Below are 24,833 nucleotides of genomic sequence, written 5' to 3' on the forward strand. Positions count from 1 at the left end.
TGTCTTGGCACTGCATTGTATAACAATGGAAATATACTTAATGCTTCTGAACTCTGCACTTAAAAATGGTTAAGATGGTAAATTCATTATTTTTTTAAAGAGAGAGGGAGAGAGAGAGAGAGAATTTTTAATATTTTTTTTTTTAGTTATCGGCGGACACAACATCTTTGTTTATATGTGGTGCTGAGGATCGAACCCGGGCCGCACGCATGCCGCTTAAGCCACATCCCCAGCTCCAAATTCATTATATTTTTACCACAATTAAAATTTCAAACTGGCCAAGTGTGGTGGCACACTCCTGTAATCCCAGCAGCCAGGGAGGCTGAGGCAGGAAGATTGCGAGTTCAAAGCCAACCTCAGCAACAGTGAGGCTCTAAGCAGCTCAGTGAGACCCTGCCTCTAAATAAAATACAAAATAGGGTTGGGCATGTGGCTCAGTGGTCGAGTGCCCCTGAGTTCAATCCCTGGAAAAAAAGTTCAAAATTATATGCTATTATTATTATTATTCTAGTGCCAGAGACAATTCTCTAATCACTATTCATTTCTGCCTTTCAGTAATATAGACATAGTCATGAGAGATGTTACCATTGGGGAATTGTGGAGTATCAGGATCTCTGTGATTTCTTATAACTACATATAACTCTATATCTCAAAACAAAAAGTTTATATATATATATATATATATATATATATATATATATATATATATACTATAGAATGAAGCCAGTTGAGTGAGGATAAATATCTCCAAAGTGATTTTCACTTCTTTAGTACATTAGCAAAAAAAAAAAAAAAATCTCTGTGCTTCTGTTTTATTATGGACTACAATGTGAAAGATGTGCCCGGATAACCTAAAACAGAAACTGAAGTATCTTTAAAAATTATCTGATCCAAAGTGGGGATCAAGGAGGAGAAAGCATCTGATCGACTGTTCTTAAATAATATATACATGAAGACCACACACACACATGCACTCTTGGAACAGGGCTGCATTCTCATAGGTGTGGTTTCTAACAGACCTGGGAGGCCAAGGTGGCCAGGTGCTGGTACTGTGCTTACCGGCACAACTGTGGAATAAGCCTGTTGTGCTGCACGCATCAGGTCCCTGAGGAGGGTGATGAGATTGCGCAGACAGTTCAACAGAATCTTCCGGGCAGCCTGGTTGAACACCTGAAGCTCTTCTACCAGCTGGGCATTGAGGGCTTCATATTCCTTTTTGGCCAAGTCTGACTCATCTCCTGCTGACCGCTGCAGGTAGCTGTTGTAGTCTAACAGTTTGTCATAGCGTTTCTGGATGAGCTTCTGAGGTCCTGGGAATAAGGACAGCAGGGCTGACAGGGGGTTCAGGACGAGTCTCTGCAAGTGAGATGCCTGTCAAAAGAAATGATGATCCCATTACAGAGAAGGGAATAGCCCATACCATTGATCTGGGTAGCCTGCCTCCTCTCCGCAGGAGCACAAAAGAACCTGGGCAGCATCCATCCACGTTAGAAGAGAAACTCATCATTTTTGTCTCTAGCTAAACCTTTTCAAGGACTTAAAACAAAGACTCTAATATGGAACATGAAGAGTGAGCAGGAAGAGAAATACAAAACACCTGGTCACCCAAAATCCAACTCCAGCTTTCTTTCTGAAGTCATTTGGTTTAGTCACCAGAACACTGCCCACTTCCCCTTCTTTCTTATCCCAGAGCCAACCTGAGCTATTTCACACATGGCTGGGGGTGAGGTCAATCACCAAATTTTGACTACCAGAAATGAATGATTCACCATATCACTGTGACCACTTGGTGACGGCAAAAGTTGTGGTCTTAGAAGAGACTGTAACATACTCCCCCCAAGGTGGTCCCAAATCCCTAACTACTCTGAAGACTTTATTTTTGGTAGTGGAATTGCATCCCCCATACAGATAACAACACTTTAATATGAGTATTTACTCCTGTAACAGAAATGACCAGAGATATACACTTCCTCATTTAAATACATTAAAACTGGTGCTGGTCCCTGTATCTTAAATTGTTACTTTTTTAGCTCTGAATCATAAAAAAATAATCTTTGAGTTCATTCCCAATCCTGTGTTGGCATCGAAGCACCCTAGATTTAACTTCTTCTATTACTCTATTCTGAAATACACTAGTATCTTATGTTTGCTGATTGCCCTATGTTATAGTTTGGATCTGAAATGTCCCTCAAATTTATTGTGTTGAAAATTTGGTCCCCAGTGCAGAAGGGTATAGAGGTGGGGCTTTTGAGAAGTGATTGCATCATGAGGATTCTGACCACATCAGTGGATTAACCCATTGATACCTGAGTGGATTACTGGGAGGTGATGTAAACTATAGGTAGGCAGAGCACAGCTGGAGGAAGGAGGTTACTGGGAGTGTACCTTTGGGACAATCTTGCTCCAGTCCCCCCCACCACCCTCTCTCACTGGCTGTATGAGCTAGGCAGTTTTCTTCTGCCATGCTCTTCTGCTATCAGGTTCTGCCGCATCCCAGACCCAGAATAGTGAAGCTGGACAATCATGGACTGGAACTTCTAAAACCTTGAGCCAAAATACCTCTTCCTCTAAGTTGCTTATATCAATTATTTTGGTCAAATATTTTAAAAAATCCCTACTTTACCCTATATACTTGGGTTACAGGACTACATTAGAAAAATTTGGTAGCAGGTTTTCTTCTGTACCCTTGAAGAGGTCCCAGGGAATCCACATCTGAGCAGCAATCTGTATTAATTAATTTAAAAGCCCCCTGATAACTTTATCTGAACTCATGGGAAATCTAAAATAGAGGGGAACCAATCTCTTATTGGTACTAGCAAGAGCCAACACATTAGATTTGATGTCTACTTTATAAAATAATCAATATACAACTGCATACATACTGTTTAATGAGTCTCTTGACTAAGTAAAGAATCTGTTTACTATGTCTGGTATAAATTACTATGTTTGTTAAATGACCAAATTCTACAGGTAATATAATTACAAAATTAGTATACAAAAAATTTATCTGCCTTTAGATTTTTGAGTTCTTAGCATTTCATTTTTAAAATGTCCTATATATTATTCATAAATGTTACTTTTTTTGAGCTTTCTGATTATTTATTTTAACTTAGCCTAATTAGTGAATTGTAATGCAAGGTAGGTAAGATAGCTTTTTTCGTCTTTCTCTTGAATTTTGGAGCAGACTTGCTAAGGGAGAAACTACCATGCTCTCAGATAGTGCTCAATAAATATTTATTGATTTAATGGATTTGAATTAACCTAAAGAGCAAACCCTTAAGGCTTTTCTAAAATGTGCTCTCTGTAATTAAACCCAGAAAATACATAGAAAACTACCCATGCTTTTCCCATTAAACCTCTGATTTAAAAACTTCTGTCATCCACTCATCCATCCTTCTACTCACCCATCCATCCACCCACCCACCCATGAGCAACTTATCTATGGATCATGTATATTTATCATGTATCATGTATATGTATCATGTATATTTGCTGATGTAATCCTGACTTTTCATTTCCTAATGGCAGAAATGCAAGATGCTTTTATGTGGTTTTCTAGTGGGGTGAGGAGTTTATCACTTCCTAGGGTTTGGAAATATGTGGAGCTATTCATTGATTCTCCCTGTGACTTGACATAGGGGGATGTTATTGATATTTTGAGGCTGGTGAGCTAGGAATGCTAAACATTGTCCCATACAAGAGCTTCTCTGAAGACTTATATGAACCAAAGTGCAAATTACACCAATGCAAAAAATTCACCTTCAATATGGTGGAATCTATTATACCTTCTATAGAATACTTGAAATATACTATGACATAATAATAACCATAGAAACTCAAGACGTTAATTAAAATTTGTATTACCCAGACTAGCTTACCACCCAAATATTTTATTGACTCAAGCATGTTTTTATGATTCCCAGCCCATATTTTATAGAACTCTTAGAAAAGAAATATTTGAACATGGAAAAGAAGAAAGTTACACATGACTCTTAACAGAAAGAAAGCTTTGCTGTCAAGTGTGTATCGTGTTAGTAAGAATCACATCCTCAGAAAATACCTGTGCTCCCTCTGTAAGGACATAAGACATTTCTAGAGATACGTTAAGAAAATCATAGCTTTCCAACTTAATAAATCCTTGATATAATATATGCAAACTCCAACTAAATATTGATTCTAAAAGCTACACAGGCACTAACTACTGCTAGGAACACAGTCCAGAGTTGTCTTAAATTTCAATTATAGTAAAATCCTCAACTAATCCACTTTAGAAATATTTAATTTTTTAAAAATCCCTATTAAAATCTTCTAATTTTAACATTAGTATTTGCTTTAGTGCATATTTTATTTCTCACTCTGGAAAAAAGAAATGAAAAAAAGCATTTCTTTTTAACTCCACTATTTAACTTGTGTTTTCTATGAATATAAATAACTTACAGGGTCATGACAGGGATTTGGAGCATTACTCAGAGTCTCTGAATAGCCCACCTCCTCCTCATCTTTGTTGTACGAAATTTCCCGGAGCTCCCTCACACTCTGGAGAGCAATAGGCATGGCATCCTGAAACCCAACAACAAGGTAAGTTCTGAAGTTATTACAAATAAATGTATATCCAATGCAAATGTCACCATTATTTCTTCTGAGAGATCAAAAGGGGATAAAAAGGGGGACTGGAGTTGTGGCTCAGCGGTAGAGAGCTCACCTATCATGTGAAAGGTGCTGGGTTTGATCCTCAGCACCACATAATAAACAAACAAACAAACAAGTAAATAAATAAATAAAAGATAAAGTTATTGTGTTCAACTACAACTAAAAAAATTAATTTTTTAAAAAAACTATTAAACTTTTGTGAATATTTTGTACAATCAGATTACTTAATCTCTCTCCCTCCTTCTTCCCCCATCACTTTTTCATAATATTTTGTATAATGCCCTTGTTGATTCATAGAAGTTCTTATTGGCCATTCTTTAGCATTTGATTCACAGATTGCTTATTTTAAAAATCACTGCTCTTGATATAATCATCACTTTTCCTTAGTGAATTTAATGCTCTCTTTAAGAGAAGATTTCTCATTTTTTTTGTTCAATCAATCAGTTAAAATACAGGATTTTCCAGTAAATGTTCCCAAGAGACATTTACTCCTCAAAGGATATGTAAAGGTACACAAAGGACAGTCCCCTCTGCCCTCTAGCTGTTATAACTGTTTTGGTTTCCTTTTCACAGAAGGCAGTGCTTTAGAAAGAGATTAGCAAACCTAATTGTAAAATCAGGATTTGCCTCCAACAATAAATAAAAACAGAATGGTGCTCTTAGACAGAACATGGAACCCTGTCTCCAAATCAGTGTGCTGGTCACCTTAACCCTCAGCTGGTGCAATACTTCATCTCGGTGTGCAAGCATCTACTTCAAAAACAGAAGGAAGGGAGCCATTTATTAACTTATTTACATGGAACTCCACTAATTTCCTATGTCTCATAGTCATAACCACTGTCAAGATGCTGCTTAGGACACCGTGTCCTCGATAAGACCCATTAGGAGAATCTCCTGACTGGCTTTGCTACTGAGAATAATCATGCTGTACTCCAACAGGAGTTTGTTGAAGTCAGTGATTCTCAAGAGGTTCAGCACAACCTCCTCGAGGACTAGAAATTTTCGGAGATGTTTTTGTTTTCTAGTATAACTGTGTGAGAGCATTTGATTATTGTAACTGCATATTATTTTGTAGTTCAACTTATTCTCTTTTATATTGATTTTTATACTTACTTTAGGTATTAGGAAGAGAGATTAGTAAAATCAGACAAATAAAGGAAACTTTCTGCCCAATGCACACTTTTGAGTTAATGATGCCATCTTTATTGTAAAAAAAAAAATGCTTGTGGTCCATGGGGCAATCATCTGAGTAAGACCCCTAACAGGGCAATTTGGGTTGAGGAGAGAATGGAGCAAATAGGGGGTCAAAGAGCAGAACCCAGACCTTTGTCCTGGCTTCCCTCAGAGCACTTTGCAGTCTTCCCAATTTGATACAGTAAGCGATACAAATGAATGAACAGTCACACTCCTCATAGAAATCATGGAAATTAGTGCATTCTGGAAGGAACATCAACAACTTGTATCTCACCTACCTGTATGTGTTGGAGACAGAATGAAATATTCTTTACACAGTGCCTCACAGTTTTTTCTAAAGCTCTAAACAGCTTTTCTTCTCTGTTAAAGGTATTATCTTTCACCTAAAATACAAATGAAATTATTTATCTTCATAATTCAAATGAATCTGATACTTGAAAAAAACAAACAAACAAACAGGATAGATCATATTGGTCCAGCACAGTACACAAAAGTCCTTGTTTATATTGAAACCTTCTGTGATAGCCCACTATTGGAACGAAGTACTTCCAAGATGGGCACACTACACATCTGATGTCGCAAAGCCTCGTGATTCAGCCTCGTTGATTTTCACACAGCTTCAACTATGTCACAATAGTTGTAAAATTATAAGAATTTTCCCTGAAGTTTTTAATTATATTACTTTGTGGGTTTATAAAATAGCTAAATTTGATCTATGGACTAAAATGTATTGTTTTGCTCAGAAGACTCACATCAGTTTACTTAGAAAGTAAACCTCAGTCCATGGTTAAAGAACTGTGATAATTGGGGCTGGGGATTTGGCTCAAGCGGTAGCGCGCTCGCCTGGCATGCGTGCGACCTGGGTTCGATCCTCAGCACCACATACCAACAAAGATGTTGTGTCCGCCGAGAACTAAAAAATAAATATTAAAAGTTCTCTCTCTCTCTCTCTCTCTCTGTCTCTCCTCTCTCACTCTCTCTTAAAAAAAAACTGTGATAATTATCACTTTTAATTTGAAAGATGATATATAATCTTAGTTTCTCTGTAATAATAAATTTTCATAATGATGATGGTGGTCACATCAATTCAGTTAGTTTTTGTCACCTTACATGTAATATCTATTAGCATTCAGAAAAGTATGTTTTTTATATGCTTCTGGTGTTTGTTTGTTTGTTTTTTGAACCCCTGCTCATTGCTATTTCTTTTTTTTTAGGTGAGTTTTTTTTTATATTTTTTTTAGTTGTATATGGACACAATATCTTTATTTATTTTTTATGTGATGCTGAGGATCAAACCCAGTGCCCCACCCATGTGAGGCAAGCACTTTGCCACTGAGCTACAGCCCCAGCCCTTATTGCTACTTCTTAGCAATCAAAATGGCTATAAGACAAGATCAGAACCAGTCTCTGGACTGGTGAAAGTCATGTGAACATGCAAATGTTCCATAGAACAGGGTGACTCTTGCTCAATTAGGCACTAGATAATAATTGTAGCTGTTTTGGTTCATATGTTTCTTGATTTCAGATAGTTGACCTTAGAGCTGTCTAAATAGAAATCATAGCATTTTATTTTTAAACCTCTTAATATTGTTGATCGCAAACTTTTGAACAAATAAGTAATAGGGTCCTTTGCCATTTACACAAGATCCAACTCAGTTTGGTGTGCATAACAATATGCTGGACCAGGTAGTCTTAAAGTCAGTTTCCAAGGTCACATTGCCAGATATTTTATTTTGTACATCTTGGCTGGAACCAGATGACTCTAAAGAGGGAGGTTTAAGGATCACACTATGAGAATATTGCCCAATTCTACTTCCCCATAACCAATCCTTTCTCATGCTGTTTTGCTGGAATATATTGCTGTCCTTTTTCTCCCTTATAAAACATTCTGTTTATTTTTAAGAACTAGCTCATATGTGACTACTTCCATGAGTTGTCCTTCCATTGCTCTTCTTCCCACTGTAGAAAGTTAATTTCTCCCTCCTGTGTGCTCTAGTAACCCTAATTAATTAGTTACACAATTCTCTCTTCTGATGAATTTCTCTATGCCTTTCTTCCTCCTTCTCATTTTAATATTTATACAATACTGTGGGTTAGCTATTATGATAAATACCAGTTTAGAGATAAACAGCAGCTTCAGAAGGTGGCAGAGTCTGTTGACATTCTCCATTGTCCTTTTACTGATAGAACCCACACCTCTCATTTAAGTAGGACACATGGCTGACCTACTCGAGACAGTTCCAAGATTTCCTTGCAGCTAGCTCAACCCATGTAACTGTTTGGATGACTGGGTGTTTCATTTCTAAGTCTTAGCCTTGCAACATTGTCCTTGGGACTTGAATGAAGACATGGTAATGACCTAGTCTCAACCAGACAGATGAGACAATGTGTTTAGGAAAAACACTGTGCTGAATTGGATAAACTGGATTCCTGAAGGATCTTATTAAGCAGAGCTTGTCTGCTCACATCTCAAGACTCTGATTACAGAAAGAAATAAAGGGCTACCTGACTTCAGCTACTATGCTTTGGAATCTCTCTGCAACAGATGCACAGCCTTTATCCTAACATAAGGGGTTAGAGAAACTTACCCCTGTTTATAGGTAAGATCAATATTCACACCCAAGCAGTCTGAATTCAGAACCTACACCTGTTCATCTTTGTATTCCCAATCTCTTATACAGTGCCTGGTACATGAGAGTTCAATACATGTATGATGAATTGAATAGAATCTTCCTCTTGGGTAATAGCTTTAAACCCTAACTCTACCAATATTTCACCTGAGCTGCTGACAAGTGCAAAATTGATTGATTTGAGATTTATCTCTTCTCCAGTCCAGCCTATGCAGCTGATTTTCTGATTAACAGTGAAATGCTTCATTGCTGACAGGACATCCTCTAAAAAGATTAAGGAGGAAAATCTAATTAATATCCCTTCAGGCGACTTTAACTACAATTCACTTTTAGTTCACAATTGAAAAATATAAGAAGCTGATGATAAATATGCTAAAGAATATTTTAAAAGCTTGCCCCAAATTAGAACTTCCCCTATTGTTTCTCAATAGAATTGTCTTGAGTCAGAAATAAAATCCAAAAGAGTGGGAAAGAAATATTTATACCAAATGTATATATGCCTATAGGGCACAATAGTCTCTTCTTAAATAAATTCCCAATTTGATTTTATTATTGTTGTCTTATTTGAAACATTCTAACTGTCCTTTCCTTTATCTGTTACCATACACCATTAATGTCCCAAACTTCCCATATCAAAAGGAGGGGCCTCCCATATACAATCAACCAGGTGAACACCTAGAAGGATAAAAGAAGTGAATACAAACCATGTATTCTAAAAAATGTACATGTTAACTATGGTATTGCATGTTGGCTATCATATGGTAAAGTCAATGCAGTCACCAAAGAAAATGAGAACAAGGCTTGGAAATAGGTCTCAGAGATCAGGTCATCACATGCCATACAGGCTCACAGGGGAAATACCAGGTTTTAGTCAAGTGGCAGAAGACAAGAGTGAAGAGAGAGTCTAGGCCAGAGTCTTTATTGGGGTTTTCTTGGGAAGTACAAAGCAGGACAAACTAAATGGGATTGGTTGGTTTGAACAATTCCCATGGGCTAAGGGTTATAGGACTGATCTCTCTTTACTTTGCATCTAGCTGTAGAATAAGTTAGGGCAGGAGAAGTATTGGTTCAATGTGTAAGACTTAGGTGAGGATGTGAATGGAACCATGGGATTGGGTGATCTGAAAGTGAGAGTTGTTTGCCCAGCTATTTGCTCTCAAAGAATTGCCTAGCCCTGAAAGGGGCGGTCTCTCCTAAAATACCAGCAAGGTATTTAATGTCAAAACATTATAAAATATAGGAAGTAAAAAAACACGATTAATACAGCATATATAAAGGAGTTTACACCCTTGTGGGAAGTAAGATAGTTGAACAAAGGCAAATAATAATTTAAGACAACAATATAAAGCAATAATGCTGATGATTATGCTAATCTTGACAGCCAGTATATACTGTTTACACACTGCGTTAGGTGAATTCTTTATATATGAATCAATTCATTTAACAGTCACAACCTTTCCATGTGTCAAGTACTAGTGTAATCCCTAATTTACAGATATTCCATTAAATTTAAGCCATGTGCCCAAAGACAAATATTTATTAAGTGGCAGAGAACTTAATTTATTAAGTTCAAACAAAGATTTAGATAACTTCAAAGACCTTGCTCTTAACTTCTGCCCTATGCTGTCTCCTGCAAATATGAATAGTTTCAAGACTGCAAGCTAGACAGCAGATTTATTAGACACTTGAAGGAAGAAGCCACTTCTACTACAAAGACTTAATGAAAGAAGGAAAAAAGACCACAGCAACTAAATAGTGAGATAGATCCATCCGAGTCCAATGCTAACCACCATAAAGTTACTTCTAGTTCAAACAAAACAATCTTACAGATATTAAAATATTAAGTAATGAAAAAAAGCAAATGAGAAGGAAAAAAAATAAGGTCAAATATAGTGTGCCAAGAACTGTGCTTCCTAATTTCAACTAAAGTCCACTGCATGGTAATACAGTGGTGCCACAATGAGCCTTCTATCTTGTGATTCTCAAAGTGTGTTTCATTGATCACTAACTTCAAGGCCATTAGCTTCAAAACACCTGGAAAATTCGTAAAAATTCAGATTTCTAGGTTGCACCCTTGAAGCAGGTGAAAGCCTAGAATCTGCCTTTCAGCAAGCTCCTCGGGTAATTCTTCTTAAGCACATTAAAGTGTAAGAGGCTTTGCTAATCCATCCATTATTTATTAGGAGTTGAGATGAAAGTGGTTCCAGCCAGGCTAAACAGCTGACAAAGAACAGTTATCCACGAATACAACATGCACCTGGGGAGTGGGGAGACAGATGATAAGGGGTAAGAAAACATCGCACTAACTCATGCATCTAAACCCTTCTCTTTTTTTTTAATAGATGAAATAAAGATAAAATGAACATCAAGGGAATCCTAAAGGAAAGCGAGATTTTTAAAAGCAGAAATAAAGTAGAGATGGAAGGAGGAGATTGCCTTGAGGGAGCTTATGTGCTGGTTGATAGTGAGTGTCAGGACTCCTGAGGCATCCCTGTGCCCCATGTCCTCACGTCTTTCTTTCTCCTTTGCCTCTGCAGTGGAAGCATCACAGCTAAGTTAGTGTCAAAACCACCCCAGCCATACTCCGAACCCCGTCTTCCCCCAGGAGAGGAAAAAAAGGAAGAGCATAAGGTAATTGACTTTGATTCTCCACATTCTCGATATAACCCTGGTAGCAAGAAAACAAAAACCCCACAAAAATGTCAGTGTTCATGTTCCCTGGGGAAATGTAGGTGGTCCAAAAAGAAAAATTACCTGTGATTCTCCTCTGGTCAGAATCTTTAGATGATTTGTCACTCGTTTTGATTTCTTGCTAATTGAATGAATATTTAGTTTGGATAATTTGTCTTTAAGAGATTCATCCTCATCATTCTTCTTGTATTTTAGAACTGAAAAAAAAAAAGGATGCGATGACATATCCGAACGTGTGCAGCACACGTTTCACTCAGAGTTTTCAAAGTCCATATTTATATTCAAGATAGAAATCTATATAGGTTTTGATTCTCTTCTGCAGGCGCCATACACTCCTGCCCAGTTTGTCCCAGGCACCCCACTCTCCTGACCTTCAAAAACAGCCCATTCAAGGACATGGCTCCTCAAGGTCCAAGATGAATTTATCTCCCACATTCAATAAATCCCCGATCCTAGAGAAAAACCTTTAGATCTCTTCTCGGATAACATGTCTATTATCTGAGACCTCCAGGATGGAGACTCTGGCCCTAAGTGATGACAACTGCATTCATCATAAGGCAGTCTCAGAAGCTGAAGGGACTCTTCCCTCCCTGCGAGATTTGGTGCAAGTTGAATAACCTCTGAGCTTTACTTATTTACCTTTCAAATCATTTTCAATTCTCATGTTGTTCAAAATGTTAATATTCCTAACATCCATGTTGGTAAGGGTGTAGGAAGATGGAAAATTGTATCCACTGCTGATGAGGATTAAGCCAATGCAGTTTTTGTAGAAAAGAGTATGGTAGCATCTAACAAAAATGAAAATATTTGTAGTCTCTGACCAGAAAGTTCATGCAGATAAATCTGCTTCCCATAATCGAACATATGAAATTTTGTTCTATTTGTTGCATCTTGTTTTCCCAATCAAAGAGATATTGGAAACAAAATCTAAATGCTTATTCACAGAGCAGGAGTTTAACAAATGATAGTACACTCAAAATTGGGATAGTATGGAGCCAACAAGAAAGGCATATAAACTGGAAGAATGATACGAAGTTTCCAGAAACAAAAAGCAAACTGTAGTACCATTCATGCTGCTGGGAGCAAAGAAAGAAGAAAAGAGAGAATCTGAAGAAAATGTAATAAAATATTTGCTTTACAAAGTGGAATCACAGGAGTGGGAAACTTTTACTCTTTAAGACTTTGAAGTAGTTTAAGCAAACAGAAACATATAAAAAGTAACATAACAGTTTTTTTAACCTCCCCGCTATGTCAATTATTAATATTTAATCATTTCCAATCTTTTTAATTTTTTAAAAAATTACCTAACAATTGAAGCCTGATCCCCATCTTTGATCTTTAAAGGGAATTGTTAGCCTAAATAATGGATAAGAATTATTTTGGTATCTATATTGTATTCCTTTACTGCCTTATGTGTGGAATTGATACCATATATGGTATTATTTATAAAAATGGTAACATATTGAACATATTCTTCTCTCAATTGCTAAGTTACTTTTTTTAAACTCAAGATTGTGTTGTTGAGATTAATGCAATTATACATAGTTTTATTTCATTAATTCTTATGATCTTTTCATGGTATCATAGTAGAAAATACACAGTTTCTCCATTACTCTGAATAATTACATAAACTTTTAAATGATTTTATGAACAGAGTTATAACTAGTACATATTTGAGCCCATGGACAAGAATTTCTCTAGGAAAATTTCCTAGAAATTTATTTTCTGGCTCTCTGGTGTGTACATCTACAACTATAGTAGATACTGTCAACTTTTTCTCTAAGGTGGTGATTCTCATTTATGTTCTCAGGTGCAAATTGAAATGCAACACTCAGCACATAACATTATCTGTAAAAAAAAATGGTTTTTTTTGGTCAATCTGTTGGATTGGAGTGGTGTTTCATTGTGATTTTAATTTTCATTTCCTAATGATTAGTGAAGCCAAGGATTATAATACTACTTGGTCTGTCTGTGAATTTATTTTTATTATTAACCTTTTTTGCATTAGAATTTTTACTTTTGATTTGCCATTAAAAATCACAGGGCTGGAGGTGTGGCTCAGTGGTAGAGTGCTTGCCTAGCATGTGTGAGGCCCTGGGTTCAATTCTCAGCACCACATATAACTAAGTAAAATAAAGATCCATTGACAACTAAAAAAAAAATTTAAATTAAAAATCACAAATTCTAGTCAGTAATCCTTGAGTGCTAACTTTTTATTCACTTTTGGTGCCTTTTACTCTAAACTTTCACTTATATTTTATGTGTTTTTTATGATTTTAATTTATTAATATAAATATATTACCAGAAAATTAAATCACTTAAAACAAATAAACTGGTTGGGTCATTGAGATCTAAAGTACTGTCATTGCTTTAATGTCAGATTGAGATTTCATATTAGAATTAAAAAGTCAGTGAAAAACTTTCTGGAAAGAAATCACATTGGGGAAGGACCCAGGTCTATCCAAATCACTGCTACTTCTGGAATATACAGGGACCATGAAATATCTCCTGTTTTGAAATTTACATTTTATATCAGACTTTAATTTTATATCTTAGCTTAAAAATGGCTAGCAATCATTTATTGATTCCAGTCAGACATATACTTTCTCCTGTCAAAAGAGCAATTATTGTCCCCAAATCTCCATTCTTTGTGTGGCAGGACCAGATGAAAGAACTAGATGGGTTCCTTCATGCAGATCTGTTCCTATTTCAACCAATTCTGACACTACCTCCCCATGGCTATAGTACCTGGTCATGTCTTCTCACCACACAGACCTTCACTGATAAGACCATATGTTTGGGGTATCTTAAGTTCACAATATACCACCAAGACTGCAGTGATCAATGAGGCTGAGTAGTTGAGCAGAGCTGTATGATTTTTGGGGGGATGGGGTGGGGTTTTTGTCGGTAGTGGTGCATGATCTTCTGAACCCAGTAAGAACCACATATTCTCTTCCCAAATCTCTGAGTTTAGATTTCGAATGATCTTGTTCACTGCAACTGCTGTAACCACTCAGACAGTGTGATTTTCAGAATATAAACAGAGCAGTCATGTAAAACACCCAATCCATCATATTCTTCCTACCTAAATCTTTCCTTCTTTTAAATTCATTGATGTTCACATTAATGTCCTTTACAGCAGCAAAGGCATCCTCCAGTGCTCTGTAATCTGGGTGAGAAGGAGGGGTAGAATTCCGGAGTTCGCACAGTAACAGGGGATATTTCATCACACGCTGAATTGGTTTGATCATCAAAGAGCCCATGTCCAATAAGTTTGATTTGCCTCTATAACAAAGATAAATATCAGTTTTACAAACACAATGTGGTTTTCCATGACAACCAAGAAATATGCATTTTCCTTATGGTAAATCTGTGATCAGCAACGAAAATAGGCTCATTATTTAAAAATCTAAACAGATGTCTTGGCAAAGTGTGGTCAAAAGAAAATACTGTCCTCTCTCTTCAGATTGAGATGTTGCATTTACAGTGTTTCAGAGGTGCCATCACAGTTTCCAAAAGAGATTGATAATAAATATAACAGTTCTCTAATTATTATTATTACCATCGCTATCCCTAAACATTGCTATCACACAGTGACCTTCTGTTTGAAATTCTTTGCCAACAGATCTTCAGGAACTTCACAAAAGTGAGCACTCATGCCTGACTTTTTCTTTGGGTGCTTCTGAGATGAGAGCAGAGCCATTGCACTGAACAGGCAAGTCACAGGAGGAAAAGTCCTATAAGTTTGGTCAAGCTACTGTCCAGCCCACTGCCATTGATCCTTCACCCAGAAGGCAGGGATTTCTAAAAGCCTCTTTATGCAAACAGTATATTTCCTATACACTGTTTTCAAATCCCAACAAATGGATTTTTCATACTTCTATTTTTTGAGGGGTGGGGGTTACTAGGGATTGAACCCACAGGCCCTTAACCACAGAGCCACATCCCACAACCCCTTTTTATTTTATTTTATTTTTTAATTTTGAAATAGGCTTTTGCTAAGTTGCTTACGGTCTCACTAAGTTGGTGAGGCTGGCTTTGAACTTGTGATCCTCTTGCCCAGCCTCCCAAGCATGTGCCACTGCGTTTGAATTATATTTCTGTTTTTTAAAGTACTCAATATGCCATATAATTTGAAAAGTAGAAGGAGTACAAAAATGTTGAACAAAATTAGAAAAGCTGTATCATTAGAAAAGGTCTGAAGCCCCCATAGAGACCATCTAATTCAACCCTTCACTTGAAAAATGAGAAACCACAGAACCTCAATTGTCAAGTGTACATGCACACCTGCATATACATGCACACATGTAGGCACACAACATACTCACACCACTCACTATTCCATGTCCCAAGTTGATTTTCATCTTAGCACTTATCACTCTCTGGAGTTATCTTGTTTCTTTATTTATCAGTTTATGATAAACTTTTCTGTGGCCACTGTGTCTCCATCAGGACCTACCATGTTCTCACAATGCATAATTGTAGTCTGAGAAATGATAGAGTTTTCATATTTTCTGTAATGTGCTTTTATATTATATTGAACTCCTCATCCCTTAATTTCACAATGGTTGAATAAATGAGGCCTTTTATTCACATTCTGAGAATATTATAATAGCATAACAGAGACAAAAACTAACACTAACTAAAAGGCAACATTTTTAAAAGTCAGGAAACATCAAAAGTTTGCAAGGGAGTGAACAATTGCCTTAATATACTTTATCTTGTATTTCCTACACATTTAGAAACGAATGAAGGAAGGTAAGAAAAGAATGACAGAAAGAGAAAAAGAGCATCAGAGATGGAAGAGGGGAAAGAAGACTGATTATTGATTTTCAAAAGAAATAAGTGAGATGAATTAAAAAATGTAAATAAGTATGGATACAGAAAAAAATAACTAAGAATCTTTTCTAACTTACGGCATTTCAGTAACAGAATCTTAAACATGAAGGACAGCATTTTCTTACATATATCTAAAGCATAGATTTTTCAGGAATACATTTTACACACTTAAGTAAAATAAGTAAATAATTAACTAAGGAATGTGGAAGTTAAATAAGTAAGTGAAATAATTAGTCAGGAATGTGGAAGATACTAACTTGATTAGAGAGAATTATATATATATGATTATGATTAGAATTTCTTCTGAAATTTTTCTTTGATTATTGCCAAAATTAATTTATTTAGTGTGCTATAAATCACTAACAATACTATAAAAATATAATCAGATAATTCAATGAAAGAAAATCCAATTTTAATAAAATACTTCACTAACATGGTCTATTGTTTTATATACACACAAATACAGATACATATATAAACACATCTATTTTTAACTTTAAAAAGTGCCCAAATCCCAAATGAATTAAAGGTTGTATTTGCACCTCTCAGCTGCCCTCCTTTCTCCCTTATCTATATCTGTCACCAAACCCAACCCAGGTCCTTTAGTTGTGTCCAAATGTTATCATTACTTCTTTTCCATCACTCTTTGGCATCAAAGTTCTATTTTCTCACCTTCATGTTTCAAATGACAATAATCACAATTATAAATGGTTACTGTTTCCTTTAAAATCATCATAGATACAAGACTTAAAATGTCTTTCTCAAAAATGAGAAATTTCCCAGACACTTTTGTCTTCACACTTACACTGTGCACAGTTGCCCAAGTGATGAGAAACGATGTTCCAATATCTACATCAGACAGACAAGCAATATGGTAGAAGTGATAGAGGATGCATTGTAAGATAATGACACTCCACGAATTCAGTGTCATAAAGTTCACCTGGCCTAATCCCACCTAGTAGGATTAAGTTTTGATAACCATGTGAAGCAGATGAGTCCTGTGTGTGATATAAACGACATCAGCCAGGAATCCATTTATCACCTGCTTGCCCCACAGTAAGTAACCAAATGTGTAACAATTCCCCATATTGGGTTGAAATCTAAGGTAGTTATTAATTTGCAATTCTATTTCATCTTCTTTTGCCTTATCACACATACTTTGGCAAGTATTTCATGCCATAAATAGCTACACTAATCTCATTACAAATTATTATTGGAACTTTTCAAAGTGAAGTAAACACAGCTGGCTTTGTTTTAGCAGCATCTAGTTTTGTTGCAAAGAGCTGCACATCAAGTACAAGAAAAAAATGTGCAATGAAAATATAAATGACATTTAAAAATGTATAAACTATAGCAGAAAAGTGAGAAAATGTCAAATTTTCAACATGAGGAATATTTGTTTTTTAATTACAGAAAAAAAGGAGAAGAAAAAAATATGTACTATACCATACTTTCAATTTTCTCTATTTCATTGACCATAATTAGCCTATTTAATATTTGTTTTACAGTAGCCACACCATCTATATAATCACTCATCTTTTTGTGTGTGTGTGTGTGCCAATTTATTCTCCTTTTAAAATGTGAGTCAATGTTAAGGGAAACTGTGTACTGAAACTGTATATACAAATAACAAATAGCATTTGGTAGAAATAAATAATAACTGAAAATAAACACAGAATTATCAACAAATTTTAAAAGATGAATGAAGATGAATGAATGATAACTGATATAGCAGACAAAAGAGAGCCAATGTTTAATCATTCCCCAAAAGTTCATTAATTAAGGTCACTAAATACCTATGGAAATGGGGAGTAAAGTATTGGGTATCAAAATAAGGATCAGCCTAAAACCTGTTTCAGAAACTATCTAATTCTTAGGGTGCTATAAAAATAAGAGAGATCTTTTTAAGGACTAAGAAAGAGCCCTTAAAAATTAAAAGAAAAATAATATTTAAAAAACCTCTCACAAACGTCAGAATAAAAAGTCCATGGATTTTCCAGAAGAGCAGAGTAAAAATATGAAGGGATAGAAAATATGAGAAAAGTAGAGGACAGGCTTAGGGAATCAATATCTAATAACAGGATTCACCAAAAGAGAACAGAACAAATATAACCAGGAAGTCATCAGTGAAATAATTTAAGAGAAATGCATATTTTAGCACATTGTGAAAGAATTCATGAAGTGTCCAGAACAAAGGATGAGACACAATCATACCTTGCAATTCATGAAACTTCAGAAAATTGGACACAACCCTTGATAGAAACAAATGGGTACAAACAGATGACTAGGAATCAGAATAAGTTTCTAATTTCTCATACTAACACTGAAAGCAAGAAAATAATGAAGAATTACCTTTAAATTCTGAAGATCAGTGATTCTCAATTTAGAATTCTGTATGAAACCAAACTCTTAATCAAGTGTGATGGTAAAATAGACATATTTTGGGTACAAAAGTTCATAAAATTTTATTTCCTTTGAGGTCTGAAGGAAACAAAGGATGTACTCCATCAAAATCAATATAGGAAAGAAGGTAAGAGAAGCTTGATGATAATGAGGAGGGTCCCTGGAAGACAGTTGTGCCCAGTGTCCGCAATCCAAACTCAGGAGGCCTGAAGGCTTTAGGAGAGGCTTTTTAGAGAGACAAAATTGATACCAGACATAATGCATCTGGTTGTCTTGGATGATGACTTAGTTAGCTGGTTTTGAGTTTGGTATCAATGATTTGTACACAGAAAACTGAGATGAAGAGGAAGAAGAGAAGGAATAAGAGGAGAATCAACAATTGTCAACTCTCAGGAAAACAGTAATTAGTTAGTTGACTCCAAGATTTAACTCTGTAAGGTATCCAGATATGATAGAATAACTCAAACACGGATTATTGCTTAGCCAAATTATACAGAGAGGATGGAGAGTTGGGAAGGGAGCATGTATGTGTGTGTGTTGAGATGGAGATCAGAAAGACAGATTCTTGTCTTCTATGAGGGAAATTCAATGGATAAAACTTGACTAGGAAAAAAGTTAAGCATGCTTTTAGAGTCATAAAGATAAATATCAAAATAATCAGCTAAAAGACACAAAAATAATGTGTCCTACTAAGGAGCATTTATGAATGTTATGGTTTGGATGTGAGGTGTCCTGGAAAAAGCTCAAGTGTGAGACAATGCAAGAAGGTTCAGAGGAGAAATGATTTGGTTGTGAGAGTCTTAACCCAATCAGTGAATTAATCCCCTGATAAGGATTAACTGAGTGATAACTGAAGTGGTAGGGTGTGGCTGGAGGAGGTGGGAATTGGGGCGTGGCTTTGGGGTACATATTTGTATCTGGCAAGTGGAGACCTCTCTCACTGGTTTCTAATTGTGAGCTGGTTCCCTCTGCCACACCATGTCATGATGTCTACCTCACCTTTAGCTCCAAAGAATAGAGCCTGCTGTCTATGGACTGAGATTTCTAAAACCGTAAGACCTCAAATAACTTTTCCTCCTCTACAGTTGTGCAGGTCATGTCATTTAGTCATAGCAGCGAAAAAGCTGACTAAAACAAAGAAAGGACTACCATTTTTCATAGCAAATCTTATAAAACTATTTTACTCTTAAAGTCATGAGTATGTATCATTTGGGGGGGGGAAAGAAAGTTTTTTAAAAGAGGAGAAACATAAGAACACTTAGAAAAATTTATGAAAAATTAAAGTACTGTGTTGAGACTAGTCATACCTATTAAAATGCAAAAATGAAAGCAATTTGATCCTGATACATATATGAACAAATGAGTAGCAAAAACTAGAAAATCAAGAAATATATGTAAGTATGTATGGACATTGAGTACATGGTACCTGACATTTCTATTCAATAAGAAAATGTATTATTCAGTATCAAGGATAAATAGCTAGCCATATAAAAAAATAAAAAACAGATTCCTGCATCATTCTTTACACCAAAATAGTTGCCAGGTAGATCAAATATACAATTGTTAAAAATGAAACCATAGCGGGACTGAGTGTAGCTCAGTGATAGAGTGAATACTTAGCATGCAGGAGGCCCTAGGTTCAATCCCCAGCACCAAAAAGAAAGGAGAAAAGAAAAAAGCTATAAAAAAGAAACCATGCAAGAAAGTGAAGAAAACATGAGATTATACTTTAAAAACTAACCTTGGAATCACTAAGCAATGCATAAAATCCAGAAACCACAATACAAAAAAAAAAAAAAATAGCGATTAATAAATATGTTTTAAAATTAAGCTCTGAAAAACCATACAAATAAAAACAAAGCAGAAGCAGCCATAAACTATGTTAAAGATCAAATAATAAGATGGAAATATGTTTATAGTAAGTAATAAAGCCTTAATATACTTGCTAATCAAGGAGACATTAGAAATCTATTAGAAAAAGAACATCTCAAAAAAGGTGTAAACCATTTAAAAAGATCATTAGCAATGAAACACAAATGGCTAAATACACATGAAAATGTTCAAGATTGTTAGTAATGCAAATTAAAACAACAGATTACCATTTTTAGCCTGTTACATTGTCATAGGATAAAGATACAAATATGAATTATATCTAGTGTTGGCCAGTAGTGGATAAATGGATGACTCATATGAATAATGGGAATATAAATTAGCTCATAAATAACTTTTTGAAATTTTCTGACAAGCATCAGAAGTCCTTTGATCTAGCAATTCCACTTTCAAAAATGCATCCTAAACCAGGCAAAGTGGCACACGCTCGCAATCCCAGTGACTTGGAAGGCTGGGGCAAGAGGATCAAAAGGTCAATGACAGCTACAGCAATTTAGCAAGATCCTGTCTCAAAATAACAACTAAAAAGGACTGGGGATGTAGGTGGGTGTTCAACACTCCTGTGTTCCATCTCCAGTACCAAACCAAACCAAACCAAACCAAACCAAACAAAATGCACTATTAAAAAGAAAATCATACTATTGTAAAAACATCATGCATAAGAATGAACATATAACATCAATGTTCATAACACAAATAATTCAACCATCAGTAAAAGTTTGGTAAACTAAATTATGGTATACCACATTTATATCATATATATATATAATACACACACATCATAATTTAGTGTATATTTGAATATATTAGTGCATATAATATATACCAGAGAATATTATACAGTTATATAAATATTAATTTGTATTTACTGACATGGAAAGATGCCCATGATGAATTTATGGATAAAGCAGCAGGCTGATATACAGGAAATAAAAAAATGGTCTTATTTTACTATGTGTATGTGTGTGTGTGTGTGTGTGTGTGTGTGTAAAGAAAAAGCTGTAGTGAAGTGATAGACATTGCAGTGTTACAGTGATCATCTCTGGAACATGACTACCCATTATCTTCACTGTACTCACTTGTATTTTATTTATTTTACAATATCGCTCCAATAATTTTAAAAATAAAAAGAGAAAATAACCTATATCATTTTGAGATTGGTAGGAACTGTGAGAGCCAAAGATGGGAACCTATATAGCAAGGGGCAGACAAGAAACAAATAGAAAAGAGCAAAAACATGGAAATAACAAAGCACTGTATCTCAATTTTCTTTCTTGTTTTAGAATGTGGGACCTGGATCAGATGCTTTCTTTATAGAGGATTCTACAATTTTTGTCAGTTTAATGATGTCTTTGATGTTTATGTAAGATTATAATTCAAAGTAAACAGTTTAGAAACATAATTATTTTTTTGAAATGAAGATTGTAGGAAAAAACAGACAGTTTTCTCTTGGCATGTGTAAGGTGTTTCTTGAATGCCATTAAAAAGCCCACATCTTTCCAGTGAACTCTCGACTGCAGCATGCCTGGCCTTTGCCACGAAGGAGCCCACAGCACTTGACATTGCCTTTTACCCTTTCCTGTAGCAGCATGTGTACTTCATGACCCTAGTGAGGAGAACAGGAGGAAATAACTTGAGGCGAACTTGACTTTGATTTCCAGCCAGCCACATGCTGGGATTGCTCTTCTCTAAAGATGTATAGAATAGGCTAGAGGGGGCATAACCAACTGGACTAACTCCTACACAGCAGGATTGCTGCGAAAACTTGGCAGTTTTTTAAGCAAGGGTTTCAATACAATGCACTGTTTTAAGTATTCTGTCTGAGGGAGCCTGGGCATGCTAACGGCACCAGGAAGGATATTTTCCTTTTCCTGCTTCGAATATCCCTTTCTGTCTCTCCTCTCTATCTTTTCTTTTGGTTATAAAGATCTAAATTGTAGGAAAAGAAACCTTAAACGAATTTTGGGCACATGAAATTTTCTCTAATATCCAGCTATGTTGAAGCTCTAGTCTTTGGCACAATGACAAGGACACAGGCTTTATAATGAGGCAGCTGCCCTGCCCTAACCCCCATCATTTATCATTAAGGGAAGCCCTGGAGCCTTCTGATGTGTGAAAGAACCAAAAATCTTGCCCATATGCAAATTCAAATAACCTAAGAATTGAAAACATAAAACAAATATTGAATTATCCTAAAACATATAAAAAGACTAATAAATGGGTGCCTGTTTGACACCTGAAAAGATCAGCTTCCTCACTTGGGTGAGACAGACCAACAGCTTGGCCTAAGGGCCTGATTCCTCCACTCATTTCTGTAATTCTGACTTCCTTCAGGGTTGCTTTGCACCCTACTTTGAATGACAGATATTTATGTCTTAAATTGATATAATTTCCATTTTGTAAATTTTGTATTTAATGTAACACTTAGAAGTTTAAAATTCTGTCTCTTTTAAACACCCCCCTCCCCCCCACACACACACACTCTTACACTGACAAGCAAACCAGATGAAGACTCTCAGAGAGTCCACGACTATGGTGACACAACATGTGCTTTTTAAAGTCCTGGTAAATTTGAATGGAAATTTATATCACTATCATTGTTTCAGTCATTAACAGGTTAGAGACATATATTTTTTCTAGAAAAGTAGACATCTTCCAGAGTTAGGTAGTTTTTATAAAATGACTTCTATATTATCCTATTAGCCAATTATTTCATTGTAACATTTCATGCCTATGCCATATGAGTATAGGCTTTTTTCTCTCTAAATCATACAAGAGTCCAAAATAAAAGAAACTCAGTATTTTACTATAATGCATAAGGAAGTTTTTCATGTGTATTAATCTTTGAAACCTTCAAAAATATTATGGCATTAATGTGATATTTTTAAAAATATTTTTAGTTGCAGATGGACATAATACCTTTATTTATTTGCTTTTATGTGGTGCTGAGGATAAAACCCAGTGCTTCACATGTGCAAGGCAAGCGCTCCTCCACTAAACCACAAACCCAGCCCCAAATCTGAGATTTTTTAAGACCAATGTTCTTAGGAAGAATTGTTTCTGGACCCAACAATACTCTTAAATATATGTATGATTAGTATTGCCCAAGAGTTCCTGGCACCAGCAAACTTATTTAAATTACATACAAGAATTCTTCTAAAAAGGTTAGTAAAATATATGTAATAATTTAACATGCAAGATAATCTCAGATAAGTAAATTGGAAATAATGTAAAATTTAAATTAGATGCACCAAAAATGTTTAGGTAAATGACTTTGCAATCTTGACTTATCTATTAAAAGTAATAAATTTAATAATACGCTTCATTGTAAAAACTAAAAATTTTGATTTGGATAGGAATATTCAATAGCTTTTCCCCATGACTTTTATATTTGATTTCTGTTACTTTAAAAAATGTTCTTAGCATAACCATTGCCTCTAACTGCCCTGTATACGTGTATACACAATCTATACATGTATCAAAACATCAAACTATACACCATAAATATGTATAATTACAAAGTGTTGATTAAAAAAATAGTACTTACTCTTGCACATATATTTTCCTGTAAGAAAGAGAGAAAAGTAGATTCATGTAAATCCATACATTTGAGGTATAAGTCAAACATTACAAAACCTTTAAAATTTTATTATGTAAAATAAAGTACTAAGTAATTTTCATGAATGACCTATGAAATTAATCCCCTTGTTTGGTAATTAGGTCCCTAAAGTTTTATCTTATTATATTTACCATATGCTTTACACTTTGTTTAAAATTTAAAACTGTTGATTCAGACACAGTAAATTTTGATAATTCAAAAATGGATTTAAATGTAAATTTTTGTTTACATTATGAAAATGTGATCTAGTAAAGTGATGGGAGAATCCAAGACTGCAAGATTACTAAGGAAATGTGTAACTGACTTCTAAATCACTATCAAGTCATCTTTACTATCTCTCCATATCTAGTTTTATGCAGATTCTGAATAATTTGCTTATTTAATGAATAATTCTCAAAAAGCCTTCACTAATTTAGATTCTGTGGTTTCCATTTTGCTCAAGAAAAACTGAAGTCCTCCAATGGAAAAGCAATACATGGTCTGCCTCTCCTTCCATCTCCTCTCTACCCTTGTCTAGTATTCACCTCTTCCCCCAGTCTCTGACAGCCACACCGGCTCCTTGATTCTTCTAAAGCCTGCCAGGCGTGTGACTCCAGGTCTGTGCACCTTGTCCCTTCTGCCTGGGTTGCTCTTGCTCTGGGGAGCAACTTTCACTTACTCCTTTATCTCTTTCAGGTTTTTGCTCAACTGTCCCTTCTCCATGAAGCTTTTCTTCACCAACCTTTAAGAAAGTGCATCCTACCTCACACTGTGCTCCTTATCATCATTCCTGGCTTTCTTTTTTCTTCCCAATAGTTGTTACTTTTTCATATACTATGTTACTCTCTTATTTATTATCTATTCCCTCCCTCAACCCTATACATGAATTTATGCTTGATTTGTTCACTGCTGTGACCCCAATCCTAAAAAGTGACTGG

At 35.5% G+C, this 24,833-nt stretch overlaps 1 protein-coding gene across 1 annotated transcript in view; it reads right to left on the reverse strand.

Annotated features, from left to right (window-relative positions):
• The window catches only part of ARHGEF38 (Rho guanine nucleotide exchange factor 38), a gene marked incomplete at its 3' end in the record, with an annotated part of 128,937 nt that overhangs the window by 16,189 nt on the left and 87,915 nt on the right, over window positions 1-24,833 (reverse strand). Inside the window, exons 5-10 of the mRNA XM_081304786.1 lie at window positions 23,845-23,862; window positions 14,251-14,450; window positions 11,229-11,362; window positions 6,123-6,227; window positions 4,438-4,560; window positions 1,060-1,371 (exon numbers count right to left, since the gene is read on the reverse strand). Coding sequence (XP_081160912.1) covers window positions 1,060-1,371; window positions 4,438-4,560; window positions 6,123-6,227; window positions 11,229-11,362; window positions 14,251-14,450; window positions 23,845-23,862 — 892 coding nt within the window. The remainder of the gene's footprint in view (window positions 1-1,059; window positions 1,372-4,437; window positions 4,561-6,122; window positions 6,228-11,228; window positions 11,363-14,250; window positions 14,451-23,844; window positions 23,863-24,833) is intronic.

The sequence above is a fragment of the Spermophilus citellus genome (assembly GCF_964194105.1).
Source record: "Spermophilus citellus genome assembly, chromosome: 8".
Taxonomy (NCBI): Eukaryota; Metazoa; Chordata; class Mammalia; order Rodentia; family Sciuridae; genus Spermophilus; species Spermophilus citellus.